Source organism: Oikopleura dioica, chromosome 2, assembly GCF_907165135.1.
Source record: "Oikopleura dioica chromosome 2, OKI2018_I68_1.0, whole genome shotgun sequence".
NCBI lineage: Eukaryota > Metazoa > Chordata > Appendicularia > Copelata > Oikopleuridae > Oikopleura > Oikopleura dioica.
Window position 1 is genome coordinate 11,952,651 of NC_137292.1, and position 22,121 is coordinate 11,974,771.

Here is a 22,121-nt window from a genome sequence, read left to right on the forward strand (position 1 = left end):
ATATTTGCGGATTATGTTTGTTGTTTGGCTTTTTTGGAGGCCATTGGTCGGAATTTGTTCAAGGCCGTTTTTTGTTCAAGGACAGGGGTCGGATTATTTAATTTTCAAATTTTATATACACCTGTCTCCGAGACAAGAATACTCAATAAAAAGATCCTTGTAGTCTCTCTAGAGTCCCAAGAATATCATCAGTAAAAGAAGAGAATCATCCCCTTTCTTTGGAGTAAGAAATAATTTGCGAACGAAATCCGACGTGAGTCACTTGCTTTTCCCTTTCATGAAGTGATAAATCCGAGCTAGAAATGCTGTTTGCGGCTGAATTTTTCATTTCAGAGAAAATGGATACAACTGAAGAGGTGAAAATAGAGCTGACTGACGACAACAGCGACGAGATCGACGATTTTCATCGAGAGATACGGACAGAGGTGATGGCGGAAGCGAAAAGAAATTTTGATATGCTTCTTGAATGTCGACCAACTGTTGATCGTAACACTGCCTACAAAATGTTCCAGGACTATAAGGTATGATAGGTTTTTTTTAATAAAACCAAATCATCAATTTTTCAAGATCGATTTGGCTGAGAAGAAACGATACTACTTCCACGAACAATTCGAGAGCCTGATAAAACTCACCAAGGAGTACATAAAAAATAATACTGAAGAAATTCACGTGGCTTCAATCAAACGGCCAGAGACGATTGCAACAAAAGGTTCCTAGCCGAACCTTTTAAATATCAGTTCTACTTGTATGTCTTTTAGCTTCCACTTCAAGAAGTATCTGCCCATTTCCGCACGACTCAAGCGTTGAAAACATAGAAAATATCTTGCAAATCACATTATATGCACCCGAAGTGCGCCTCGAATTCCCTTACGATCAGCCTCACATCGAAAGCTCGGTAGAATGGTCGCTTCATTGGGATCCCTGGGTTGCGAAGGTCAAGACCAAGGACGAAGCAGAAAGTATTTTCAACGAATTTTCTGAGCGAGAGGAAGATCACGAGACGTTCACAACTCGAAATCTCATACATTCTTGTTTTCAAGCAACGAAGAAATTGCAACCTGCAAAAATAAAACCTCTCAATAGAAAATTGGCTGACAGTTATCGATCTTCTTCGCTTCAGAAAAAGATCTGTACTCGTTTTGTAAAAAGGTAAATCCCCTTTCTTTTCGTTTTTTTGACAATTTTTTAGTTCCAACAAGGAACCAATGCCTAAAGTTCCCTTGAAAATCATCAATAGAAACACAGAAAAAGGAATCTTCGCACGAAACAACGCCAAAGAGAAGGAGATAGATGATAGAATCAGAAAAGCAGTCAGACATCATGAAGTCTTCAATAAGTCTATTATTCCTGCCGGCAAAATTGCGGAGATGAAAGCATATTCTAAGAAATTCGCCCAAACGAATGAAAACGAAGTCATCAATAAAGCCATCACACTGTCCGACGTTTTCACTAAACCTCCTATTCCACCCCCAAAGAGTGAGAAGACAAATGGTTGTGCGCCGAAACAAGCAGAGAAAAATGACAAGGTCAAGAATCAGGAGGCGCTCATCAAACCTGATGCTCCAACGACAAACGAAAAAATTAAGGAAATTGAGAATACGTTGAAAGAAAAGATGAAAGCTTTTGCTACAAAACTTGCCGAAAAGAAATAATTAAAGCACTGACTCATTTCAAATAAGTTACACAGTTGTACTTGCCAATCATACCTTATTCTTTATCACTGAAAATACACTTATCAACATTTATTCCGCGTTGTCTAACATTTCACAGTAAATATCCCGCATTTCTGCCTCAATATCGAAATCTGTGCCAACCCAGTTGTGGATGATCTTCCGTAAAATTTCGTTTTCGAGTTCTTTTGGTACTTCAAGTTTCGCCTAAAATATGGGTTTTCCAGCTATCTCTCAAGAAGATCAAACCTGACTGCCCCGAAGAATAAGGCGTATTCGAACTGTAGCTCTGACCGTTTTGATCGCTTTCTTCCATCTTCTTCTTGCTTGAACCTTTCTCAGTTTCTGTCTAACTCCCACTAGAAGTTTGACTTTAGTATGCTGTGATGATTTGCGCGCTTGAAAATTTGACATTTTTGAGATGACTCTATCGATCGTTTCCATGAGTTCATGCTTCGTAACATCGTCTTTCTTATCTCCACTTTCGCCCTAAATACTCTTTGATGACTTCAATCGAAGCAATAATGCATACAGTTATCCAAGGATGAGCTAGAGCATCAGAAGCGGACATTCGTTGATCGGGATGCTTGACCAACAGCTCTTTTATAAAATTCTTTCCTTCATCAGTTATGTCATCGAAAGGATTCTCATCCCCAAGTTCAAACGTCCAGTCCATCTTTGTTACTTTTTGGACAAATTCTAGGTCGGTTTCGAACTCAAACGCCATGTATCCAGATAGCATTTCGTAGCTGCAATAAAGTTAATATTAAGAAAACACATTTCGAATCTTACGTCAGGCATCCAACAGCCCACATGTCCGTCCGGTCTGAAATTCTATCAAAATTAAGCTGCTCGGGCGCCATGTAACCGCGCGTTCCATTCATGCAGCAGAAATTCTCATCGGGCGCGATTTTCCGCGCCAGTCCAAAATCAATGATTTTGATTTCTTTGTAAACGCCGTCTTTTCCCGAGACGACCAGATTTTCGGGCTTGAGATCCATGTGCACGATTGAATTGTTGTTCAAATACTCGAGCCCGAGACAGACTTGTCGGATGAAGCTACTATTCGTTTGGTTTTTAAAAAATCAAAGTCATTTTTAAGTTTCGAGTTCGGAACCAAAGCTTATGGCAATTTCAGTAATATTGACGAAGACTTCTTCATCGCACATGATGTCGAACAGTTCCCGACCCTGTATGTATTCCATCACCATGTAGAGTCGTTTGGGAACTCCTGACGTAAAGTGCTGATACAGACGGACGATGTTTTTATGGTCAAGTCCCATCATTAGTTTGGACTCATCTTCCGCGGCTTGAGTGGAATTAGCAATTATTTTGGCCTACTCGTTAAAGTTTCATACCTTTTAGAGCAGTTCTAGAGCGAGTCAAAGTCTCCTTGATCGCAACCTGTTGATCCCCTTTTTCTGCCAGTAAAACTCTTCCAAAAGCCCCTTGTCCGAGTTCTCTCAAAATCTGATATTCTCCGATAAACTTCATTTCTTCCTTGTTCTCTCTGAAATCTCTTGTTCTTTTTTTTTGTTATTTATCCTCCGGCAAATAGGAAAAAAATATATCCGGAATTCGACACGAGGCAAATAAAAGATTTTGCACTTATTTTACGAGACCTCGTTTCATTGAGCAAATTTGAACTAAGATTCCAATAGCAAAAGGAAATTCCTCGATCTACTGAATTACGGGTAAGAAATTAAATGCCTACCCTCGAGGTCAAATATTTGACAGTCTTTATTTTTTGAAATCCAGCAAAAAATCAATTTCAAAATTGGTACAGTTACGTTTACCTCATTTTTATCTTAAAAAAAGATAGTTTCCTTCCAGGGGAATTCGTCTTGCCCCCTGGCGCGTTTATATAGAATTTTTATGAATCATTATATAAAAAATCATTTGCTAATTTAATTTATCGCGCGCTTATCTTACCCCATTTTTAATATTTCTCTGTTGCGTATCAAATGAATGTCGAAGAAAAAACGGAATGGCAAAGCAATAAAGTTCGTCAAATTTCTGACAGAGGAGGAGGTTCAAGAAAAACAAACCTGCAATTTCGCGATTTTATGTTTTACCGTTGTCTAGAAGTGCAGAAAATAAAAACTTCAGTTTTTAGATAAATTGTTATCTCTATAGACTTGATGGATGGGTGCTAATCACCTCAGTGCACTGAGAATAATTTAGACTTTTTGACGAGACAAGTTTATATTCGAAGAAATTTATTATCCGTTTTTATACAAAGCGAGAAAAGCTAATTATTTATAGTTCAGCCAGAAGAATCGTATTTCTCATGATCTCTTGTCGTCGCAATTTTCTTCGTCGTGACGCTATTCTAGCTCGTCGAATGGTTTCGTGGTAGCTCATGTCGAAATCGACGGTGACATCAAGAGTAACTTGCTCCGTCGTCATCGAGAAGTCGGACGAGCTTTTTCGCCTTCTGAAGGAAGATTGGACTCGTCGTCGAACTTGTGGCGTGGAGAATTTCTTCTTCAGGGAGAGTTTTCGGGAGAGCTGAGGGGTGAAGAAGTTGCGGGAGAGTTTTTCGGTCTGGATGCTGAAGGTTCTGCCGGAGGTTCGAAAAAGAGCGAGGAGTTTTGTCAACTTTGGCATCTTTTCCTTTGTTGTTTTTTATAATTGCAATTTTTGTTTCTGTTTCCCAAAAGCTCTTGGTTCTTATTTATATGAGTGTCAGCAGGTGACCTGAAACAACGCTACTGACCTCCAGCGACGGCGAGATTAGAGAAGCAACTGCGTGTGCGCCAGTCGCAGCGTGCGACCAGGTGAAACTCCTTCTTTTGCGATTGCGATCTTTAATGAGCCTGATTGCTTTGAGTACGGCTGGAGACTTCTCTTTCCCGACAAAGGCCGATAGAGTCAATTTGATATGGAAAAAAAAAGATGTTTCTTAGATGGCAAACTTTGAGAAGGCTTTTAGGTCAGAAGCTTTAGATTTGCTCAGAGCAGACTGTATTGCTTTATTTTTGTTGTTTTCCTTCTTGTTTTCATAATTTATTATCAAATGATGTGAATTCTAAGAAGTCTATTTCCGTCAAGGATTTCTATAAGCATTGTTCGACACACCAGACATTTGGCTTACAATTGGCGTGAAGCACGGTAATCCACCAATTCTTCCTACTTTGAGCTATTTTGAAATATTTATATGCCATTAATTCACTATCATTCTTGTACCTGCGTGTAATAAGCAGCAATGAGACCAACAAAAGTGCCGATGAAAAAAATTACGATGGCGGAAACACCGTAGCTAGTCAGTTCCTCTGACATATTTTGCTGATCCTCTTTTCCGATTTTTTCGAATTTGCGATTGCCTTGAATTAGCGTATTTACGTTTCACACGCCTGCTTCAAGAATCAAACAAATTAAAGAGTTTTGCTCTAAAATGTTTTATTTACAAAAATGGAAGTTGGAATGCAAGCGCCTTTTCTGGCAAGTTTGGCAGTTAGAATAAGTTAAAGTTGGTCTTCAGTTGGAGATTTTAGTTGCTCAGATTACGACTGTCAGGTTTTTGGCCATTTTTCTTCTTTTGCGACTTTCGAAGAGTCCCTAGAGGAAAATAAGCAATGGTCAAGAGTCACTTTACAAACCGTGGATGAATCGTTCATTCTCAGCAAAATCAAGTGTCACATCGGCCATGTGATTTGACATTTTCTGCACCTTCTCTGCCGCAATTTTCTTGATCGTTCCGTCGGGGAAAATCACCATCGCCGCACTCCTATCGTCCGACTGCACACTTTCTGGTCGACTGCTGCAAGACATGAAAGCCTCACTGTTATCCCTAAAATAAACAGTCATTGAAAGCAGTAGCTGTGATATTTGTATAGATTAGGATTTATTTGAAAATCAGGACAAAAACGCCTTTGTTTAGTGATATCCTGCCATTTCAAGTTTTTACTTTGGAGAGGCTTTTTATTAAAACAATTCTCCATCGATATATAATCTCTTCTATTTATTACCTGTCTGAGCGATTTTCTGATTGTCCATCAATCTGATCTCGTGACTGAATGAATTTATCCTCCTTTGCGCTGCTTGCGACGGAATCCGATTTTTTCAACAAGGCGATTTCGAATTCAGAACCAGAGTTGCTCTGCCCAGCTGGTGGTAAGCGTTGCTGGGAGCTCTTGGCAAGCTCAAGATTTTTGGCCATTTCTCGCTGCATTCTTCGACGAAGACAGCAGCAACAGATCGGGATAGCGATTAGGAAGGGGATGAGGACACCGATGATGATCGATAGTGGAGATCCTGCGTTTGCTTGTGTTGGGAGCGAATCATCTGGTTTATCATCTTTCAATCCATTATCATTTGATGTGATGAAAAACGACGATTGAAAAACGACAAAACGACGGAATGAGAACTCGACGACATATTCTCCTGCATCTGGTCGGTCAAGAACGTTGAGAATAAGAAGACTTCGATCTTTGTGATGTTGTCCTGGGAAAAGACTGGGGTCGACCTTTTCCCCATCAGCGCGGATAACTTTGAACTCGTCGAAAATCTCAATTTCCGATGTGTTGATCCTGATGCTTTCCAAGGTGTCGGCCGAAAAGTCGTTCTTCGGTTGGACTGGAACAAGACGAATGTCACAAGTGTCACTCGACCCTCCAGGGGTACATCGTCCCACAGCCGCGTCCCAGCCGCAGTCAACATCACCAATAGCTACACATGTTCCACACGTTTTATACACTTCGCACGATCGGAAATCCATCTTCAACAATTCTTCCTCCCCGCGGAGGATCAAGCTGTTCTGTGTCACTTTGAGTTGATGGATTTTTTGAAGACCCTGGGAAAGTTGGACGCGGAAATTTGGACTGACGATTGGGCTATTTGCGGGCTGCAGTTTTACAGTCAATTTTGACACCGAAAACTGTTCATTTGTCTCCATCAGGGCTTAAATAATGTTATTTATGGTGATCACTCAAAGTGAGAGAATAACAAAAGCTCTCCCCCGTAATGAAGGGGAGCCCTGATCAAGAGCTTTGAAATATTGAAGATAATGGGCTAATGAGCTTACCAACGCGGAGTGCGTCTTTTTTGACGTCTGCGTCGAATGATTGGGCTTTTGTCGTCAAAAGCGCTTCTGAGGTGTAGTCCATCGCAGGTCTGCTAGAAGAGCAGGAAGAGCCAAAGAACTTGGAAAGCTCGCTCGTTCGAAACATGCAAAGAGCGGACTCATCGTACTCTAAAATATTCATTCGAAATTCATCGTGGAAACTCATGATTATGAATGTTTATTTGATAACAAATGATTGTCAAATTAGAAGTGCGCTCTATAAATCCACTTTACTCATCAAAGCGTCAATTCTAGTCATAATTAGAGAATCCTGCTTGTCAACCTAATCATCCTGCTCTCCCTACTCAGCGCCTGAGGGCTGCTGTACTCACTGAGTTGTAAAATCCCAGATGTTTGAATGTTTTCGCAAATTCTCAATTCCCCTAATCTCTTAGAACTTCCCCCAGGAGCGAAGTATTCCAGCGAGCGGGAAAAGAGCTTGATAAAGTGAGGCTTATCTAGCGAAAATTGCCAGCTTATCTGTTCCTCTCCCAGGTTTTTTATAAGATAGAAAGTTCAAAAAAGGCGGAAGGATGGAAAAGTGCCAAATTCAGCGCGCGGTAGGGATTTTTGGTTGACAAGGGCGGATGTAATTTACGGATAAACGTACTTGGGTTCAGGTTTTTAAGAGATTAACGCCCACAATACATTACTGTTTTATGCCAAATAGGAAAGGCCTCGCTCAGTTTACCTTGACTTTGAAGGAGCACCAAAAGCAGCTCTTCTTCATTATTCAAACGGAGCGTGCTCGCTTGAATGGGCTTCGAAAATCGGCAGTTTCGCTCTTTATCGCAGCACCGCAAATTTGCGCGGACGACACTCGACCAGCTTGTAGGACTTTCGATCACAGGGCCTGAATAAAACTTGAGTCTCGATTTTCGAATTCATTCGCGGCTCAATATCAATACTTCAAATGAGCACTTAGGCTATCTTGTTTAGTTAGTGAAGCTTGAAAAATACGAGATTTTATTCTCATCTTCTAAGTTCAACATTCAAAATTGGACGGTTGACATTAAGAAGTGATAATTTATATGATGCGTGAAATTTCGGACATAAGTTTGGACAAATTCCCGGCAGCGGTTTTTTTACAAATTTCGCTGTCAAAAAGAACCCTTGAGATCTCTTTGCTCTAAACTTGAGAATTCTATTTGCTTCAATAATAATCGCTCAAAGGATTTTTCTCACTTCACGTAGCTTATTTATCAAACAACTGTAAAAGAACGCTCTAACCTTGTTCTACTGAGATATTTCTAAATATACACTTTCGACCCTACGATGCCCTGTTTTATAAACAACCGGTACAGCAATTGGTTTTGTTGATTTTCGCCAGTGTGTTTTCGCAACAGCCTAAATTGGTTCGCCCCTTGAAAACTCAACCCGGCGCGAAATTGAAAGTTTACCCAAAAACTGGACCGGAAGCACCGGTCCTAATCGGTAACCACCGGTGATAGAAGTCGCTATCGACTATTATCGATTAGGGCAAATAAAACAACCAACCGCTCAAATCGGGGGTTCAGGATCAAAGAAGGCGGTTAAGGTCGTTGTGGTTGATTCTTGAGTTGAAAATTAATCACGGAGAAGGTTTCATTTGCGATATAGATAGCCGCGTGCGGCTTCTTCAGTGATACATGTGTGAGAGCGAAATAAAGATACAAATTTCGACAATCGAGGCCATCGCGAAGCATCTCAAGAGGCACGGTTGTTGTTTCAGAACGCACAAAAGCTCGCTGATCCGGAAAAGCAACGCGTCTCACCTTGAAGTTTGTCGTTGTTTACGCAAAGTTTGGCGATGAATGGGGCTCCCAAGGGATTCTCAGTGCCCAGCAAATAGGTCACTTCCTGTTCGTTAGCAGCGGCGTAGAGCTGCACCTGTGCTGGGAAAATTTCATCCAAAGGCTTATCAGAAATCGAGTACGGCTTATCGCCTGTATTGACGAGCTCGAAGAGTCCAGAGTGATGGCCACGTGACACCTCGGCAACGGCTTTATTGGGTTCATAAATTTTGCTCTGAAACTGAGCGGTTTCATCCCTTTTTTACGCCGCGGCAGGGCGATAAAAACAAAGGGACAATTATTGGGTTGAGTATTTTTGTGAGACTCGAGCGGGGGACAGGTGCATCTTTGCGGAGAATAGAAGTATTCGGGTTATGGCGGGGTAATTGCTTTTAACATGATTTCGACGTTTTTATTCAAGAAATTTTCTTTGAAATTTCCTCTCTGCGGTTTCGTTGATTCGGTTTCTTCAGATCAAAATTTCAGTAATTATTGTAAAATTCAAGCCTTGCGGCTTTCTTTCGAGATAAATTAGAAAGATGATGGATGGAGCCTAAATCTAAATCCGCCGTAACGCGATAATGTCCGATATTTTGTCAATGATTTATGCCCGCGAAAGTTGTTTTCAATAAAAAGAACCCTCCCTAAGAAACTTGAATCGCGACCAAGCGTTTTCACAAATCCGTTCGTAGCGCCTGATCCGTCGGAGATGAAATTATGAGCTTCGAAATAAGTGTTTCTGTACTCGCACTTCGGCTGGGCGTAGTACGAGCCGCAGATGAGTTGGTCAGAGCCGACGGTAGATATGTGATGAATGTAGTTGGAACAGGCTTGGAGCTTTGCTCGAAGACAGCTGTTTTCGGCGAGGGATGAGCCAGGGAAATTGACTTCATGGAGCCTACAAATTTGACCATCAGTTTTTCGAAAGAAAATAGAAATAATTATGTCCGAAATCCGCTCTAACAGCCCCGTGCGGTCTTTTTAGGGGGTGAAACCTATCAAAAAAAGCCTAACAGGCTAAAAATTTGTAAAATAATTAATAAGTTAATACTTAATATTATTAGAAAATTGCGTTTGACCTTAATTATAAATTTGAAAACGAACCTTGGTTGTAGATTTTCGAAAGATACAAAAGCATTTTTTCCATAAAGATAAAGATCGTCGTGATCTTTTGCAAGTTTGTAAAATTCGTTTTCTCCAAATTTGAAGACGCTTTGCAATGTGGCCGTGATATTGATAAAAATGTCCGGCTTCATTTTCTTTTCTTCTTTTTTTCTTTCTTGTTTCTCTCTGGCTTATTTACGTTGTTTTCTGTTTGTTTTCTATCTCTCCTTCATAATTATTGTTTGTCTTCAAATAAAAAGCGGCGGTTGTTCAATTTTCTTATGAGTGTTTCCCGTTTTACGAGCGAAAAACAAAATGTCAGCCGAGCTCTTATTTTCCTCTAGTTTTAGCTTTTTGCTTTGGTCAATTCATGGACGCGCAAATTTTGCGTCGCGCGATCTCTAGCGCCCGAGTTTCCGCGCTTTTTTCGCGCGTGACTGTACTCTCGGAGCAGGTGCGCCGGGGTCAGATTTGAAACGACCTTGTTTAGCGTTCTCAGACGTTTAAAAATAGATGCTATTCTGATGAGACTCACTCTTTCAGTGATGACTCATCACTGATGAGTACTGAAAGACTTTAACGATCAAGGCTAAAATAATAATTTATCAGTGATAATTTATAATTCCAAGTTAGTTTTCGCCCTTTCTACCAGAGTAAATGACTTTCAAGTTGAAAGTTTCAACTGTAAATTGTCAGTTGTACGGTCTGTATTTTTGATGCCATTTTTCCTAGCATTGGAGAATGACCTTGATAATTTCTTCGAAAATTGGCCGAGCCTTTGATGGCACCGCCGGCAATTATATTCTGGCAAACGCGGAGCCAAGTGATGAAAGCCCTGTCCTTGTAAAATAGGTATCCAGGATTTACTACATCCAGCAGCTAAGAATTTAAGCACTTTGACAAGAAGACAAGGTCACATTTTCATTTCTGAAGATTTATCTTTTTCTTTTGAGTGACGGGAAAATTTATGGCTGCCGTGAAAAACTGAGCATATCGGTGATTTTGATAAGGATAAGCTTGGGTTTTATGGTACTTTCAAATTTCACACTGATATTCAATGCTGCTTCGATAGTAATTTGTACAGGTGGATAATGCTAATTGGCAAATTTTATGGACACTGTAAGTGAGCCGGAAAGCTCAGATTCCTCGCACGGATGGGCAAATTTTCAGACTTCAAAATTTTCAAAAATATCTAAACGGCCGCTTTTTGAAAAGTGGAAATTCGACCAGTCTCCAAAACCACGTTTCAAAATATCAAAGACCTATTCTTTATTATTACGGTTTGGCCATTGAATAAAGAGGAAATCCTCACAAAGAAAGTTCCGCGTGAAAAAGACCGACCTTCGTTCCTTGCGTACGTCGCCAAGTGGAAATTTATTATGCTTGCGAAATAAAGAGAACTTGTTAATTATTAACCCCAGGCCACCCGGTCGATTGTTTAAACCAGCTTTCTTGGCTGCCGTGTTATTCAGCTGTGGATCATTATTTTGCATATTTAATTTTTTTCTTGTTTTCTTCGTTGATTTCAAAATAAGCTGGAATTATGAATGCTTGGTTAGCTTTATTGCTAAAGAAAACCTTTGGTTTGGTTTTGAACTGATGTACCAGTAGAAATACAGTGCTTCAAAGTAAAAAGGAGTAAAAAATGATCAATTTAGGGGGTTTTTGTCAGATTTTATGTACAGTACAAAGGACAGGTGTTTTTGTCATTTAACCCTTGGTCTTCTTCTTCTTGTTTTGCTTGCCGGTTTCTGAGGGTAGGACGCAAACGTCAGCCTTGTGTTCCCACTTGCAGACATAGCCTGGAGCGCGATTTGGAGTTGGCTGACAGGAGCATGAGGCCTTTTGGCTGTTGGTCTAGAAACGAAGGTAGAACTCAAAGTTTGATCTACTGCTTTACCTTTTTGATGGATCCATCTTTTGAGATTCCGAGAACAAATCCGGCATCACATTGAAGAGTACATTCGACCTTGGTCTTGGGAATAGCGACTCCAGTTGGGCAGCTCTTGAACTCCTTACCCCATCGAGCTTGAAGGATGGAGCCAGCCTGAGCGAGGGAAATTTCGCCATTGGAAAATTGTCGGGCACGCGCCATTTGTTTCTTTTCAGCCTTGCTTGTTGCAATGTACTGGCCATTCTTGACTGGTCGAAGTGGTGGACACATCATTCCTAAAACGCATGAATACTTGTTTCTGAGAAAATAACTTACTGTTGCAATGAGTCTTGATCTTGCCCTTCCATGTGCACATTTTGGCGATCTGTCCGTTGACATCTTTACGCATTCGGCAGCCACATTCCAAATCGAAATCTGGGCTGACTTGCATAGCTCGGACGGCACTAGGTCCACAGATAGCGAAACAGCGAGTACCTTCGCTGACTCCATCACCTTGGCAGTTCCAGCCGACCTTGCCTGACTCGGTAAGTTTCTCTTTGCCTTGATCATAGATTGGCGATTCTGGTAAGCAAGCTTGGACATTCTTTCCCTTGACTGGTGGACAGGTTCCATATCCCCAGCCGCAGTCAGGGTGATCCTTCTCAGAGTCGTCACCACCCTTCTTTTTCTTGTTCTTTTTGTCCTTCTTTTTCTTGTCCTTTTTAGCTTTCTTATCCTTCTTCTTTTTGTTCTTTTTGCCCTTTTCTCCTCGATCAGCAGACTCATCAAACTCGGATCGGTCTTCTTCAGGAGCAGCTTCAGTTGCGGCTTCAGTGGGCGCTTCAGTAGGAGCCTCAGTTGGAGCTTGAGTGGCTTCAACTTCAGCGACAGCTTCGGTAAGATCATCGGTTTCAGCTTTCCAGACGACTTCTTTAGGAGAAGTAATGACAACACTTCCGTCGTTTTCGAAGTTCTCTGGGACGCAAACACTGATTGGTTTGATCCAAGTCTTTGAGGATCGGTCGCACACGGCGTCCTTGGCACCATCAAGTGGTTCAAAGCCTGCAAAATTGTTAGATTTCATCCAAAAAGATTATGAAAGACATACCTGAGTCACACTTAAGCTTGCATTTTCTGACACACTCCTTTCCAAGAGTCTCGTCGATACAAGCAACACTCCAGTTGCAGATGTATTGACCATTCTTGACATTAGGTGTCTGGCAATCAGCTTGTCTCTCTGGAGCCTGAAGTTTTACGCACTGCGTTGGTGGACTGGTGACGACTCCATCCTTGCAAGCCCATTTTGCTTTGCCTTCTGGAACATGACCAGCCTTGCACTGAAGTCGGCACGTGATCTTGCCATCTTTCTCCTCGCAGTTCTTATACGCACCGTTCTTGACTTTACCAGGTTTTCGCTGGCACTGGTCGACGATTTCTTTCTTTGGTGGTTGTGGTGGTGGCTCAGGAACACTTAAATTGACATTATTAAAGATTTTTTTCATTCAATTTTACCATCGGTGGACGCTCTTCGAGTAAGGCTTGATCCATTCAGTATCTGTTTGTCGACAGCCGATCTTGACAGAGTTCGCCTGTTTAGGAACAAATCCACTGTTACATTTCATCTGGCAGACGAGGTAAGTGGTCGACGCAAATCGAGCAAGTTGGTTACCCCACTGGGCATCGGTAGATCGTCGCTTTCTGCTTTCTTCATGATCAGGCACAATATCCCAAAGACCTCGCTCAGCAACTTGAGACATCGCCTTATCAAATTGTTAAAAAAGTAATTTTTCAAAGATTTCATACTTGTTTGTTGTAGTTGTTGAACTCTTCCTCCTCTTCCTCAGAAATCGAGACGAATTCTTCACCACGCATAGCTGCTTCGTTAGTGGTAAGTTTACATTTCCATTTGCCGTTGTCAAGAGCTTGTGGAGCAACACAGCTGACAGTTTCGCGGCCACCATAAGTAGCCATGCAAGTTCCTGGGACGACTTCCCAAATTCCGCTGTCCATATTACAGATAGCCATTGTGGAACCCTTTTCAAAAGTTATTTCAGAGAAGAGATGCGTTTCATTTCTACCTGCATAACGTAACCATTGTTACAGGTGGCAGTACATCGCCTGAAACCGACAGAGTTGTAGTCCTCGTTCTTTTGGTTCTTTTTCTTCTTTCCGCGCTCTTCTTCAACAGATCGTCGCTCAACAGTCCTGAAAATAAATTTATTTTGATCAAGTCATTCTTATCTTACTTGAGAGCTCGCTCGAATTCTCCCTCTCGTCGTTCTCGGTTCTTTGGGTGATTGAAGCAAGCAATTCCATATTTCTCTGGATCACAAGGAGCTTCTTTGCACTTCATGTTCTTTTGAACTTGGAGTGGATTCTTTCGGTTGTAATAAACACCATCTCTGCAGATGATGATAAGCTCTCCGTGCCATGGACGGAAGTTTTCTGCGCACTTGATCATGCAAAGCACTTGGCCGCTTGAAGATTCTCGGCAATCCATAACACCACCCTTGACTTCATTGATAGCTGGAGAAAGCTCACAAGCGCCGGTAGCGCCGACAAGCGTTTTTGGATCAGGAGTTGGAACAGTAAACTTAGGATTAGCAGTTGTCTTGACTGCCTCAACTGGTGCCTTTTCTTCTTCGCTGTCGTCACTTTCGGACTTCATGTAGTTAGTGTCGGCGGCGATGTAATCTTCGCATTCCACATTACCGTTGTCAAGAGAAGGAACATTCTGGCAAGTAGCGACTTCTGGGACACAGTTGGTTGCTGGAATCTGCCAGATACCGTTGTTCTGATCACATCGTGCTTCCCATCGTCCGTTAGCGGGTCTAAATATTTTTACCACAAAAAAAAACAAAGAAAAGTGTTACCTGTAACCAGGGTTGCATCGAAGATTACATCTGAGGAGGCCATAATGGACATTACCGTAGCCAGCGTATTGATCTTCATCGCAGATGTAGTAACCATAGTTGACCTGAGGTCGGTAACAGTATTTGTTTGCTGGGGGCTGTTTGTTGCAGAATGCAGCGGGTGGCTGAAGCCATTGCCCAGTAGGAACTCGGCAGACAGCAATGTACGAGCCGGAGAATGCATATCCATTATCGCAGTTTGCGAGGCAGACGTAGTTCTGTGGCTTGCCGTAGTTGTAAGAGCGGCTCATTTGCTTCTTGGAAAGCTTAGTATGTTTGTTTTCGAGCTGATCGCCAATGACTTGAACTTCATCGCTGTAATAATCAGCACCACTGATTTCTCGTCGTCTTCGGCCAATCTTTTTAGCTCCCTTTCGAGGTGGTGCTGGATCAGTCTTGATAGAATCCCAGTCCTCAGTTCGTGTTGTTGAAGATGGGTAAGGGGCATCATAATCTTGGAGATAGCACTTCCACTGTCCATATGGAATGGGGGCAGGCTCTTTGCAATATTCTGGGTATGATGGAAGAGTCTTCACCTTGCAGCCGATCGGTTGAGGAGTAAAAGCACCAGAAGCATAGTTGCACTGGTAAGTTGTTCGATAAGGATCTCGTGGGACGAATCCGTCATAGCAATGAAGCGTGCATGAGGTTGTGTAAGCAGTCCCTTGTTTCTTGTAACCGCAACTGAGGTAACCACCGTTCACATACTTCTGATTACACATGGGGTTGTAGTGAGATTTAGAGCAGTGAGTTGGTGGACTGAGCCACTTTCCGGATGTCTCATCGCACTTAGCAACCCATCGTCCATTTTGCGGGGTGTAGCCAGGTGAGCAGTTCAAGTCACAAACTAAATGGCTAGAACTGTATCGACCCATAACAGCATTTGGTTCGGACCATGTGCTTCCAAAGTCCCCTTGATCATCGTGAGCGTCACTTACAAGCTCAGTTGTCTCTCGCCGTTTTCTACCATATGATGGTGGGTTGTAACCACCTTTCGAGTAGCCATAGCAAGATTGCTTGTAAACGGTAGGGTCACAATAACCAGGCTGGCAGTAGAAATTGTTGACGTAGAATTTACCGTTGGAGCATCCAGAGAATGTCTGGCTAGTGGCTGGTCGGTACCCGTTGCTGCACATAAGTTGACAGAAGTATCCGTATCCCTGCTTCTCGCAAGTGACGAAACCACCACTGACATTTGTTTTCAATGGACAAGTTCCGTAAACTTGGGCTGCTGGGTAAGTGGCCTTGATACCATTACCGTAGTAGTAGGTATTTGGCTTTTCACTGTATGGTTTTGGCTCGCCATAAACCTTGGAGCATTTGTAAGAACCGTAGTTGGCATATGGCTGAGAACATTTTGTTGAGTACCCGTCGAACGCGTTACATTTTCCTGGTTTGGGGTACCAGAATCCAGTAGAAAGATCGCACATGGCCTTCGACGAGCCATATCCGTAGGTTCCGTCGTAACAAGTCAATGTACAGACGAGCATTTTTCTAGTGTTGTATTGCTCCCATCTGTTGGATCCTTCATCTGCATCATCGGAAACAGCTCGGAAACCATCAATATTGAAAGTATTATCAACAGCGATGTAGTCAGAGAACTCGTAATCGATTCCAGAGTCTCGGTCAGATTGTTCATCTTGATCAATGACTTCGCTGAAACCATGTTTGTCGACAGCTCGTCGTCGTCGGCCATAAGCTGGGGATTTTGGATAACTTGGAGCTCCATAAGCAGGCGGGCTTGGATAAGAGCTCGGGCTTGCATATCCAGATGGTTTGTAGCTATATGTTGGCTTGTAAGCGCCACCATATCCTCCAGAACTGTAGTATGATCCACCGACCTGTTCAACTCGGCAATACCACTGTCCGAAGGGATCTCGTGATGGAGGTTGACATTTGTAGTCCTGCTTGCAATAAGATGGTGGGATAACCCAAGTTCCGTCAACGCAAATTGATACAGGCTGAACAGCCGTGTATCCAGGCTCGCATGTAAGAGAGCAAAGCATTTTCTTGCTGGCCATATCTTCCCATCTGTAACCGTCCATTGATTTGAGGCCCATGTTTTCCAGGCTATCTTCGAGAGATCGGAGATTTCCTTCGTAGGTGTCTTCGTTACCTTCCCAGACATCACCTCTCCATGGCGAAGCTTCCTTCTTCTTTTTAGGCTTTTCTTTTTGATCTTCTTCTTCTTCACCAGAGCCTTCAGTTTCGGTTTCGTTACCAGATCGACGCTTTCGGCCGGGATAAGGATTGTAGTACCCTCCAGGTTGTGGATAGGCACCACCATTGTAGCCACCATATGGTGTGTTTGGAATGGCTTGATAACCATTTGTCTGAACAGGCATCCATTCGTGCTCGTAGACACAAGTGTATTCTCCATGGGCAGGATTGTTTGGTTTGGCACATGGAGTGTACTTCTCGCATGTTGGTTCTTCGAACCAGTAGCCCTTTACACACTTAGCATGACCACCACCAACGTAGAAGTTCTTGCAGTTGACATCGCAAACAGTGCATGTAGTCCAAACATTACCGTTGACGACTTTTTTGACTTCCTCGGTAATCTTGGTCAAAGGAGCGTCTCGTTTACAGCCCATGATAGACGGCGTGAAAGCACCAGTAGCGGAATTACATTCGAAATGGGTCTGTCCCTGTGGGTACGAATTCTTATCACAGATTAACTGACAGTAGGCAGTAGCTCCGGGTTGAGCAACGGGTTTAGCCGTCGAATATGTTCGAGCAAGGGATCGCTGAACAGATTCATCTTCATCAGAATCATAAAGAACCATCATGTCCTCATCAGCACTATCGAAACCAGAATCTCTGTATGATGGTTCGTCATCGCCTGATCCTTCTGCTTCTCGTCGACGTCGCTCTTCAGCGTCTTCATCTGCGTTCACAGTAACGTTGAAGCAAGAGTCACCAAATGTGTACTCATCACAGTATCCAGCAACACAAGAAAGCTGTTGGCTGATTTCACCGTCGGTGCAGGAGGCATACTGGTTCATTTGAGCCGGTGTATGATCAGCATCACATCTGAGTTTGCAGACGGAGCTCTCACCAACTTCTCGGCAGTCCAAATGTCCATTTGGCATAAGGATTTCAGCTTCGCATTCCTTCTTGGCTGTTAATCGCTGACCATAGTAGTTATTTTTAGCTGGTGCTCCTGGCTTGCCGTAGGTCATATCTCCATTAGAGGTATCGACGGCCTTGATGTAACCGTATGAAACTTGTTGCTTGTAAGTGTTGTACTTGCTAGAATCATAGCCTTTTCCATAATAAATTGGCTTTTCGTAGCCATGAACAGGGTTGTATGCACCAGATGCGTAACAGTGAATCCAACCGTATGAGACTCGTCGTCGAGACATGCAAGTTCCGAATCCAGAATATGTGACAGAATTTTTAGTGCTGCTTTGTTTCTTCTTTTGATTCTTTTTGATTTTGCCTCGTTCTTCGCCCAAGTCAGTTCGGCCGAATCGTGATTCTTCGTCTTGATCATCGTAGTCGATGTCTTCCATGTATGGTTCTGGTTCTCCAGCATCTTCACCTTCGTAAGAATCAACTGGATCCATAACTGGGACACCATCAACGTATTTGAATGTCATGAAATCGCCATCTTCGTCGACCTCAACAGTTCCTTCGTATTCTTCATCTTCAGTCTCTCGTCGCTTTCGTCCCTTTTTGGTGCTTGAGTATGGTGAGTTAGCATATTGAGTTGAGGCAGCATATTGTCCGGGTGAAGGTCCACCGTAAGAAGCTCCTTCGTAGAATCGCTGTCCAGGCATCTTCTCTTGGTAAACAGCAAGTGGAGCCTGACATCGCTCTTTCTTGCAGTTAGTCATTTTTGCTTGTGAAACTTTGTATTTTTCACATGGAGGTTCGTACTTGCAGCCCTGTGGTTCCTTTCCGATCCAGATACCACGCTTGCAGGAGAATTTCCAAGTGTCCGACCATTTGGCGGGGACAAATTGACCGTTGCCCTTGCATGTAAGCTGGCAAACTGTCATACCATCCTCTTCCCAGCAGTCGTACTTTGCATTTGGTTTTTCTGGCTTTTCACATTTGAGGTTCCATTCGCACTTGCACCACGAATCCCATTCGCCGGACTCAGCGTTGCATCGCATAGCTCCTGGTTGTTCTGGATCGTAGTATTCAACCTCTTCTTCGTGTTGAATGGTCACTTGTCCGACAGTATTGTAGGGTTTATTTTCATACTTGACTGGAATCTTGTGATAGTCCGTTGATCCATAGGAAGTGCTATATCCACTTGTGGAGTGAGTTTGAGAATAGGAAACAGACTGAGAAGAAGATCCGACGTAAGACGCTCCGTATCCAGGCTTATAAGATCCAGCGTAATTTGGCTTGTAAGATCCAGCATATTGGTTGGGATAAGCTTGTCGTCGACCTCTTCCTCCTTTAGATCCTCCCTTAGTGCTGGCAGGCGCTGTTTGGCACGATCCTTGTTGGATAGCATAATTTTCATGACATTGAACCATGCAAACGTGGTTATCTGTAGTGATTGTGCTTCGTTTATTCTCTGTTTCCTCGATGATTCTCTGACATTCGACGTAAGCATTGTTGATTCTCGGTGGAACATCAAGACATCGAGTGTTGAAAATACAATGAACTTGATTCTCCCACTGTCCGTTGCAGTTATCGCACTTGGATGTCAGGGAGATCATTGGGTTGTATCCTGCTGGATATTGCGAGGAATAGCCTTTGCCAGAAGAGTAGCTTCGACCGAAACCGTCAGTGCTACTTCCGTCAGTATAGTCCTCGTCATATTCCCAGTAGTCATCACCTTCGGATCGTCTCTTTCGTCCGTAACTCGAGCCGTAGCTCTTATCACCATAGCTGCCTTCGTATCCGGCATTGACACCGACAGTGTGGAGATAGCTGCTAAACTCGCCCCAAGCGTCACCATGTCCCCAACAGGAAGCGCCGAATTTATCGGGATCACAGGCGCCAGCGACGCAACCCCATGCGGTCTTCTTTTTAGGCATTGAAGGGAACATCTGGCCGTTTTCACAAGTAGCCTCAAGGAGAGCATCAGTAGATGGCACGAATCCTTGATTACACATAACTCGGCATGTGTATGGTTTCTTCTCAGTCTTACATTGCCACCAACCATTGTCAAGTTCATGAATTGGCTTGCATCGAGCACCCCCTTGTCCTTGCATTGGGTTGTAATTTGGTGGAGGAGCAAGTGCGGGAACAATTGGAGCACCGATGTAGAATCGTCGACATCGAAGGTTGCAAGTTCGGAATTTTCCGGCATCTTTGCAATCCCACTGACCTTGTCCTTGATCCCACCATGGTTCGTCTGGGCAGTGTCGCCAGTGATTGCACTTTCCTGGCTTGTAGTTCTCAAGCCAGACACCATTGATGCAAACCGCTCGCTGGGTTGTTGGGCTGTAGCAGTCGTTACAAGAGAGGACGCACTCTTTTTTGACAGAGAAGTTCCATTTTGACTTGTCAACTTCAGGCGCGTTTGGAACACCCCATTTCTTTCCACGGCCAACAATAGTTTGTTTTTCGTGGGAAAATGGATCGAAATCTTCAACACCGGTGTAGAAGTCATCTGATTCGAGCTCAAAGAGGTCTTCAGATGACATTTCCTCGGTGCCGTTTGTTTCTCGACGTTTTCGAGCAAATTCACCCTTTTCGAAGGAGTCCGTTCGGGTGTAACTGTAATCATCATCTTCTGGGATAGTCTGTTCCCAACACTGGAAGACACCATAAGGTGTGGAAGGAGTTCGGCATGGAGAAGAGTAAACACATTGAGTTGGTCCGGGGCTCCAGTATGACGTCTTGAGCGAACATTTTGCTTCTTTTTGGCCATTCTTTGGCTTGTGGAATCGAGCGCAGAAGATTCGACAAGTAAGTTTTGCATCCCACCAGGCATAGTTAACAACGACGGTTGTCTGCTGGACATTTGTCACCTTGGTTGATGTCTGAGTGACCTTGACAGTAGTTTGGCCGCTGTAGCTATTTCCATAACCGCCTCCATAATATCCTCGGCCTGATACTTCCTCGCCTTGCGGTTCAGATTCATCTTCTCCCTCTCTTCGCTTTCGACCATATGGTGGGTTAGAATATGGCTTTCCGTAAGAGCTACCATAATTTTTGTTAGGGTACGCACTTCCATAATTGCTGCCGTATCCTCCGACGTAAGCAGATCCTGGTTGAGGAATGAGAGAGTGTCCCTGATCATAGTACCCAAGATTAAGAAGATTATCGTAGCACTGGTAGTAACCCATCGGGCCAGCAGATGGCCAGTAGCAATAATGCTCGAAATTGCAAGTTCCGATAGCCTTTTCAAACCATTTTCCGTCAGACAACGAGCACTGAGCTCTGTAACCAGCAGTTGCTCGATGGACAGGGTCACATTTTAGGTAACAGACGTAGCAAAGATCTGGACCGGGGTAACTGTAAGGGCTACCGACTTGGTAAGGATCATTGTACCCTCTGTAGCTGTTTTCTTCAGTTTCATCGTCCCAGGCGCTTCGGTCTTGAGCCTCGTCTTCTTCTTCTCTTCGGCGTCGACCTTTATTCTGGTTGTTCTTCTTATTCTTTCGCTTCTTATCAGCTTCTGTATAAGCAGAAATGGGGATAGGACTCTTTTTGTAAGGATTTTTGCTGACGTATGCATTAGCTTGCTGCTTGTACTTGTTCACATACTGCTGATTGTATGGGGGAGCATTTGATGGTAAATATTGATCATACGGATCGTACTGCTGGCAAGGTTGAATTGAGCATTGATAAGCATAGTTTTCTCCTCGTGGTGGATCTTGGCATTTATTCACAAATTCGCAATCGGAGTTTCCGTTCCATCTTCCTTCAGTGCATTCGAACTCATTGACTCCAGTTCGCGAGAACCAGTATCTTGGGCATTTCAATGTACACTTTCGGTTATAAATATCTCCACTGCACGTGTATGATCCGTAGACAGCCGTTAAATCTGTACATTTTACGAGTTGCTTGCAGTAACCGCTTGCACTGTTGTACCAGAACCCAGTTTGAGAGTTACACTCGGCTGTGGCACTGCCGACAAGCTCCCAGCCGGGATGACAGGTGAGCGAACATTCCTTTACGTAGCCGTTGTAATTGACATATGCTCCTCTATCATCACCCTCTTCTTCGCCTTCTCGACGTTTTCGCGCGAGCTTTAATCGGCAAGTCCAGTAACCTCCCTTTGCTGGAGGAACAGCGCATTTTCCTGTGGCTTGTCCATAACCTGGCTGACTAACATATGTCCCCTGATTCTGATAACCTGGATTGGGCTTGTAATTGGAAGCCTGGTAGGTTTCCTTGTAGGGCTGCTTTTGATAAGGCTTCTGGTAGCCCGATTGATAGCTGGGACCGTAGTACCCACGGTCACTACCTTCTTCGGCGCCTGAAAATTTTAGTTTATTTTTTTTCTCTTTTAAAATCTTCTGATTGAAAGTCCTCTTATAGAAAGTCTCTTACCGTAAACGGCGGCGAAAACGGTGAGCAGTTGCTTCATGACCCGACCGTCCGGTTCCGAATGAGAAAAAACCTACTGAGCATAAGAGCAATTGTTTACCGACCAGTGCGCTCCAAAATAGAGGTTCCAAAAACTGCGAACTGGTAGTCGATAATTTTGGTCATTTTGTTTAGGCCAGGCGACCACATCGCATCAGAGTTTTCCAGCAAGACGTAAGAGTCCCTTATTTATTTGATATCATGCACCGCGAAAAATCCCGC

At 43.3% G+C, this 22,121-nt stretch overlaps 4 protein-coding genes across 4 annotated transcripts; 1 reads left to right on the plus strand and 3 right to left on the minus strand.

Moving 5' to 3' along the window:
- The first annotated feature begins 85 nt into the window (after positions 1 to 85).
- Positions 86 to 1,745, plus strand: LOC145698993 (uncharacterized). Its single transcript, XM_081776238.1, has 5 exons — positions 86 to 253; positions 334 to 521; positions 568 to 709; positions 759 to 1,149; positions 1,190 to 1,745. Exons 2-5 carry the CDS (start codon positions 339 to 341, stop codon positions 1,650 to 1,652), a joined length of 1,179 nt encoding a protein of 392 aa, XP_081632364.1. The 5' UTR covers positions 86 to 253; positions 334 to 338; the 3' UTR covers positions 1,653 to 1,745.
- Positions 1,734 to 3,784, minus strand: LOC145698299 (myosin light chain kinase family member 4-like). The gene is made up of 7 exons (XM_081775499.1): positions 3,603 to 3,784; positions 3,029 to 3,180; positions 2,769 to 2,979; positions 2,463 to 2,729; positions 2,203 to 2,419; positions 1,920 to 2,159; positions 1,734 to 1,877 (listed from the first exon to the last, which is right to left on the minus strand). Exons 1-7 carry the CDS (start codon positions 3,605 to 3,607, stop codon positions 1,743 to 1,745), a joined length of 1,227 nt encoding a protein of 408 aa, XP_081631625.1. The 5' UTR covers positions 3,608 to 3,784; the 3' UTR covers positions 1,734 to 1,742.
- Positions 3,785 to 5,055: 1,271 nt separating this feature from the next.
- LOC145697517 (uncharacterized) lies at positions 5,056 to 9,982 on the minus strand. The gene is made up of 8 exons (XM_081774743.1): positions 9,612 to 9,982; positions 9,152 to 9,405; positions 8,490 to 8,717; positions 7,427 to 7,588; positions 6,697 to 6,864; positions 5,642 to 6,572; positions 5,273 to 5,463; positions 5,056 to 5,231 (listed from the first exon to the last, which is right to left on the minus strand). Exons 1-8 carry the CDS (start codon positions 9,761 to 9,763, stop codon positions 5,164 to 5,166), a joined length of 2,154 nt encoding a protein of 717 aa, XP_081630869.1. The 5' UTR covers positions 9,764 to 9,982; the 3' UTR covers positions 5,056 to 5,163.
- A 1,170-nt stretch (positions 9,983 to 11,152) lies between these two features.
- LOC145699997 (uncharacterized) lies at positions 11,153 to 21,908 on the minus strand. Its single transcript, XM_081777260.1, has 10 exons — positions 21,864 to 21,908; positions 14,358 to 21,789; positions 13,731 to 14,315; positions 13,563 to 13,689; positions 13,288 to 13,518; positions 12,997 to 13,244; positions 12,593 to 12,954; positions 11,821 to 12,546; positions 11,512 to 11,780; positions 11,153 to 11,468 (listed from the first exon to the last, which is right to left on the minus strand). The coding sequence occupies exons 1-10, from the start codon at positions 21,898 to 21,900 to the stop codon at positions 11,322 to 11,324; spliced, it is 10,164 nt and encodes a 3,387-aa protein (XP_081633386.1). The 5' UTR covers positions 21,901 to 21,908; the 3' UTR covers positions 11,153 to 11,321.
- Positions 21,909 to 22,121: the final 213 nt, after the last annotated feature.

Bases quoted from the DNA above. Each gene is read 5' to 3' on its own strand.
- LOC145698993 (XM_081776238.1), top strand. From the start codon at position 339: ATGGATACAACTGAAGAGGTGAAAATAGAGCTGACTGACGACAACAGC. The intron at 522-567 runs GTATGATAGGTT...CAATTTTTCAAG, and splicing joins AAATGTTCCAGGACTATAAG to ATCGATTTGGCTGAGAAGAA. The intron at 1,150-1,189 runs GTAAATCCCCTT...ACAATTTTTTAG, and splicing joins TGTACTCGTTTTGTAAAAAG to TTCCAACAAGGAACCAATGC.
- LOC145698299 (XM_081775499.1), bottom strand. The intron at 2,730-2,768 runs AAAATGACTTTG...AACGAATAGTAG, and splicing joins GGTTCCGAACTCGAAACTTA to CTTCATCCGACAAGTCTGTC. The intron at 1,878-1,919 runs GTTTGATCTTCT...CCCATATTTTAG, and splicing joins TTATTCTTCGGGGCAGTCAG to GCGAAACTTGAAGTACCAAA.
- LOC145697517 (XM_081774743.1), bottom strand. From the start codon at position 9,763: ATGAAGCCGGACATTTTTATCAATATCACGGCCACATTGCAAAGCGTC. The intron at 9,406-9,611 runs GTTCGTTTTCAA...TCAAATTTGTAG, and splicing joins TTCGAAAATCTACAACCAAG to GCTCCATGAAGTCAATTTCC. The intron at 5,464-5,641 runs GTAATAAATAGA...TGTTTATTTTAG, and splicing joins TCAGAAAATCGCTCAGACAG to GGATAACAGTGAGGCTTTCA.
- LOC145699997 (XM_081777260.1), bottom strand. From the start codon at position 21,900: ATGAAGCAACTGCTCACCGTTTTCGCCGCCGTTTACG. The intron at 21,790-21,863 runs GTAAGAGACTTT...TAAAATTTTCAG, and splicing joins CGTTTTCGCCGCCGTTTACG to GCGCCGAAGAAGGTAGTGAC. The intron at 11,469-11,511 runs GTAAAGCAGTAG...CTTCGTTTCTAG, and splicing joins AAGATGGATCCATCAAAAAG to ACCAACAGCCAAAAGGCCTC.